Below are 3,791 nucleotides of genomic sequence, written 5' to 3'. Positions count from 1 at the left end.
GTACTTGGGGGTCGTGCTTGTATCAGGGTGCGGCACGCTGGGGATGTACTCAGATGGTGGAGCTGATACTCGTCCTTGATGAGCCCAGATATCGACAAGTTCACGGAGAAAGGGGGGCTGTCCTTCTCCCTCCTGCTGTGGGCCACGTTGAATTCTGCGTTCGTGCTGGTCGGCTCCATGATTGTTGCCTTCATAGAGGTACGGCCACCAGGGAGCCCTGGATGGTGGGAACTGCTCCAGCTCACCTACTGCAGCTTCTGCCAGTGAGGTTCCTGCGGTCACACTAGTACAGATGTTAAACGGTTCAGTAAGAACACCCTCCTTACCCTGGTGGTGCACCCACACCCACCCCACACGGCAAAGACCATGGGGGAATGCACAGCTCACTTCTAGGAGGTCCCAGTGGTCCAAACGGAGGGGGCCACCCACCCGAGAGGATCAGACCCTCCTATGGTATCCCTTCATTCCAGGACTCTCCCAGAAGCCCTTCCTAGGGCCTGCCTCTTTCTGTGCTCTTCCCTTATCATGGGGTGTTGGAAAAAAGAGGGGGAAACATCCAGCAGCTTCTATCTAGTGTGCAGTGCGGTGCCCCCCTCCCAAGGCTAGGGCCTGCCTCTTTCTGTGCTCTTCCCTTATCATGAGGTGTTGGAAAAAAGAGGGGGAAACATCCAGAAGCTTCTATCTGGTGTGCAGTGCAGTGCCCCCCTCCCAAGGGGGATCGAGGAACTCTGGTTCCTCTCAGCTAGTGCATGATATGTGCCTCCGGTCTGTCCTAGAGTGTCCCCACTCTACCCCTGTGGGAGGCACTGCACCTCCTTCCATTTCCACACCCAACCCCTCCCACACCCCACAGCATTTGCACCCCTCGGTGGTCGTTCTACATCTGGGGTGGGAGAAGTGGGAAGCCCCTTCCCAGGCAGCTGTCCTGTCCAGTCCCATGTCATCCCCTCCCCACCCTGAGCACCATGAGGCTGAGTCTCCCTGGGCCTCCTAATGTACGTCCATTCATTCAGCTTGGCCAGCTCCGTGTTCTCTTCTCTCTCCTTCCAGCCAGTTGCTGCTGGCAGCGGGATTCCCCAGATCAAGTGCTTCCTCAACGGGGTGAAGATCCCCCACGTGGTCCGGCTCAAGGTGAGGAGGTGACCCCTGGGCTGGGAGCACGGTGCCCATCATGGGGATTCTTTGCTGGGTTAGAAACCTTTTGTTTGTCCACCTGCATCTCCTAAATTCACCAGACCATATTGTGTGCTGCTGACGAGCATGTGCATGGATGTGCTGGAAGATTTTGTACATTTTCTTTGGAAAGTGGTGAAAACTTTCTCTGCACATTTTATGTAACAGAGAAATGCTTCAGTGGTGTGCGTGCTGTGACCACCGTTGTGGAGCGTGTTTGTCAGTTCCTCACAGGGGTCAGCATTCCAGAATGAGAGCACCTGTGTGGAGTGGGAGCCTTGCTGTGCGCTCTTTCCATTTCTCAAAGTTTTCCTAATACTCATGCTTAATATTCTTGATGACACACTCATTCCAAGGGGCTGGCAGGTCAGGCTTCCTCCCATGGCCATTTCCGGTGTTTTGGTCTGCGTGCCTCAGCCGATGCTTTTCTCCCGCCCCCATCTGGGGAGCAGGCGCTCCTGGGGGCCTGGACACACTGGGGGAGCAGAGTGACCTCAAGGGGGAGCAGTTGTGCTGGCCCCTCTGAGTGCCTCTTTGTCGCTCATGGGTGCTGGTTGTTATGTTACTAGTCTTGCTTTGTGTGCAGGGCTGTGGCTCAGGTTCTCAGACAGCATGCAGTCTGTGATCAGAGACTTGACACTCTTTCCTTTGTGTTCCAGACGCTGGTGATTAAAGTATCTGGTGTGATCCTGTCCGTGGTGGGAGGACTGGCGGTGGGAAAGGTAATGCAGCCCGAGGAGCGCTGCTCGGGCCTGAGTCCCTCTGCCCTCCATGTTCTCCTGAACTCGCCTGATGGGGCTGTCCTGCACTTTCCAGGAGGGGCCGATGATTCACTCGGGCTCCGTGATTGCTGCTGGGGTTTCCCAGGGGAGGTCAACGTCACTGAAGCGAGATTTCAAGGTGAGTCCTCTCCTGATGCAGATGTCGATAATGAGGGTGACCATGAATGTTCCTTGGAAGGCGGGTCCTTCCTGCTCTGTATCAAGACCATCCTGACTTCGCATCTGAGGGTCTCCACAGAGTTCTGTTCCGGGTGGCTCTCCTGGGCCTGCCAAGGAGACTGCTGGGAGCCTGGTTCACAGGGTTTTGGGTGGATGTGCATTTTCCTGAGGAAATGGCCATCTCAAAAGGCTGTGTGACCTAGAAAGAGGTCAGGAGTGACGTGCTGGCAGACAGAAGATGCTTAATATCTAAGATACACTTCAGAATAATGTTGTCACATTTCCCCAGAAAGCCACCAGCTTTTTGATGGGCATTGCACTGAATGTATATACGAATTTGGAGACAGTTAACATTTTTTTACAGAACAGAGTCTTTTAAAATCAAAAATACACTTAAGTTTTTTTGTTGTTGTTGTTGTTGTTAATCCTCACTCAAGAATATTTTTCCATTGATCTTTTTTTTGTTTTTTTCTTTTTAATTTATCTTTATTGTTAAAAGTGTTACAGATGTTCTCTATTTTTCCCATTGACCCCCTCCACCCCATACCTACCCCTCCCAGGCCTTCACCAGTGTATTTTCTGAGTCCATGGGCTATGCATATAAGTTCCCCGGTTAATCTCTACCTCCTCACCCCCCACCCCTGCCTTCTGAGATTCATCAGTCTGTTCTATGCTTCTATGTCTTTGGATCTATTTTATCCATCAGTTTATTTTCTCTGTTGATTTTTAGAAAGAGAGGGAGGAAGGAAGGGATAGAGCTAGAAACATCAATGTGAGAGAGACACATTGATTGGTTGCCTCCCACATGCCCCCCTAGGGCTAGGGATTGAACCTGTAACCCAGGTACGTGCCCTTGACTGGGAATGGAACCCGAGACCCTTTGGTGCGTGGGCCGACGCTCTACTCACACTTGCCAGGGCCTAAGGTTTAATTCTTGCGATAGAGTCTCTTCATTATTTTCTCGTGGTTGTTGGTGTGCAAGGAAGCTCTCTCTTGTTGCCTCTTCGGTTCTGCAGTCTTTGTGAGCCCAGGAGTTGATGAGTTGACTGTCTAGAGACTCTTCCTCTCCCTCCACCGCCTCCCTCCCCGTCCCTTTCTGAGAAGTGCCCTTGGGGAAGCTGGCTAATGCCCTGCTCCTGTCTGTTCTGCCCCATTGCAGATCTTTGAGTACTTCCGCAGAGACACGGAGAAGCGGGACTTTGTCTCGGCAGGAGCCGCGGCTGGAGTGTCTGCTGCGTTTGGGGCCCCTGTGGGTGAGCAGGGGCCCTGCCTGGTTGACAAGTGACGGCCTGTGTTGGGCAAGCCAGGCTGTCCGTGCCTTGAGAAGGAATAGTTTGGGTGTTTGCAGACTTCGGTGCTGGGTGGTAGTGAGGATGTGGGGTGCCTCCCGAAAGGCCCCATGGCTGCCTCTCATGTGGGCTTGGTGCCGTGGGTCTGGTTGTGAGGGGCTCTGGGTGCGGGGCTCCCTGTGCCTGGGTAGAAACTTCAGGCTGGGCCACTGCGTTCCAGGCGGGGTCCTCTTCAGCTTGGAGGAAGGTGCCTCCTTCTGGAACCAGTTCCTGACGTGGAGAATCGTAAGTGCCCACAGACGGTGCCTCTCCCCAGGTCAGGCAGCGCCCACGTCTCACCTTGGTGTCCTCCGTGGTCCAGTAGACACCACACTCTGGGCCCACGCTT

General features: G+C 53.8%; 1 protein-coding gene across 1 annotated transcript in view; it reads left to right on the top strand.

Annotated features, from left to right (window-relative positions):
- Positions 1-3,791, top strand: part of CLCN7 (chloride channel, voltage-sensitive 7) — a 33,220-nt gene that overhangs the window by 10,633 nt on the left and 18,796 nt on the right. The window contains exons 7-12 of the mRNA XM_014539986.1: positions 89-198; positions 1,051-1,131; positions 1,833-1,895; positions 1,990-2,073; positions 3,274-3,367; positions 3,624-3,688. Of these exons, the coding sequence (XP_014395472.1) occupies positions 89-198; positions 1,051-1,131; positions 1,833-1,895; positions 1,990-2,073; positions 3,274-3,367; positions 3,624-3,688 (497 nt within the window). The remainder of the gene's footprint in view (positions 1-88; positions 199-1,050; positions 1,132-1,832; positions 1,896-1,989; positions 2,074-3,273; positions 3,368-3,623; positions 3,689-3,791) is intronic.

The sequence above is a fragment of the Myotis brandtii genome, unplaced genomic scaffold, assembly GCF_000412655.1.
Source record: "Myotis brandtii unplaced genomic scaffold, ASM41265v1 scaffold233, whole genome shotgun sequence".
Classification (NCBI taxonomy): Eukaryota; Metazoa; Chordata; class Mammalia; order Chiroptera; family Vespertilionidae; genus Myotis; species Myotis brandtii.
Note: the sequence above shows the minus strand (reverse complement) of the source record. Positions and strands in the feature narration are given on the sequence as shown.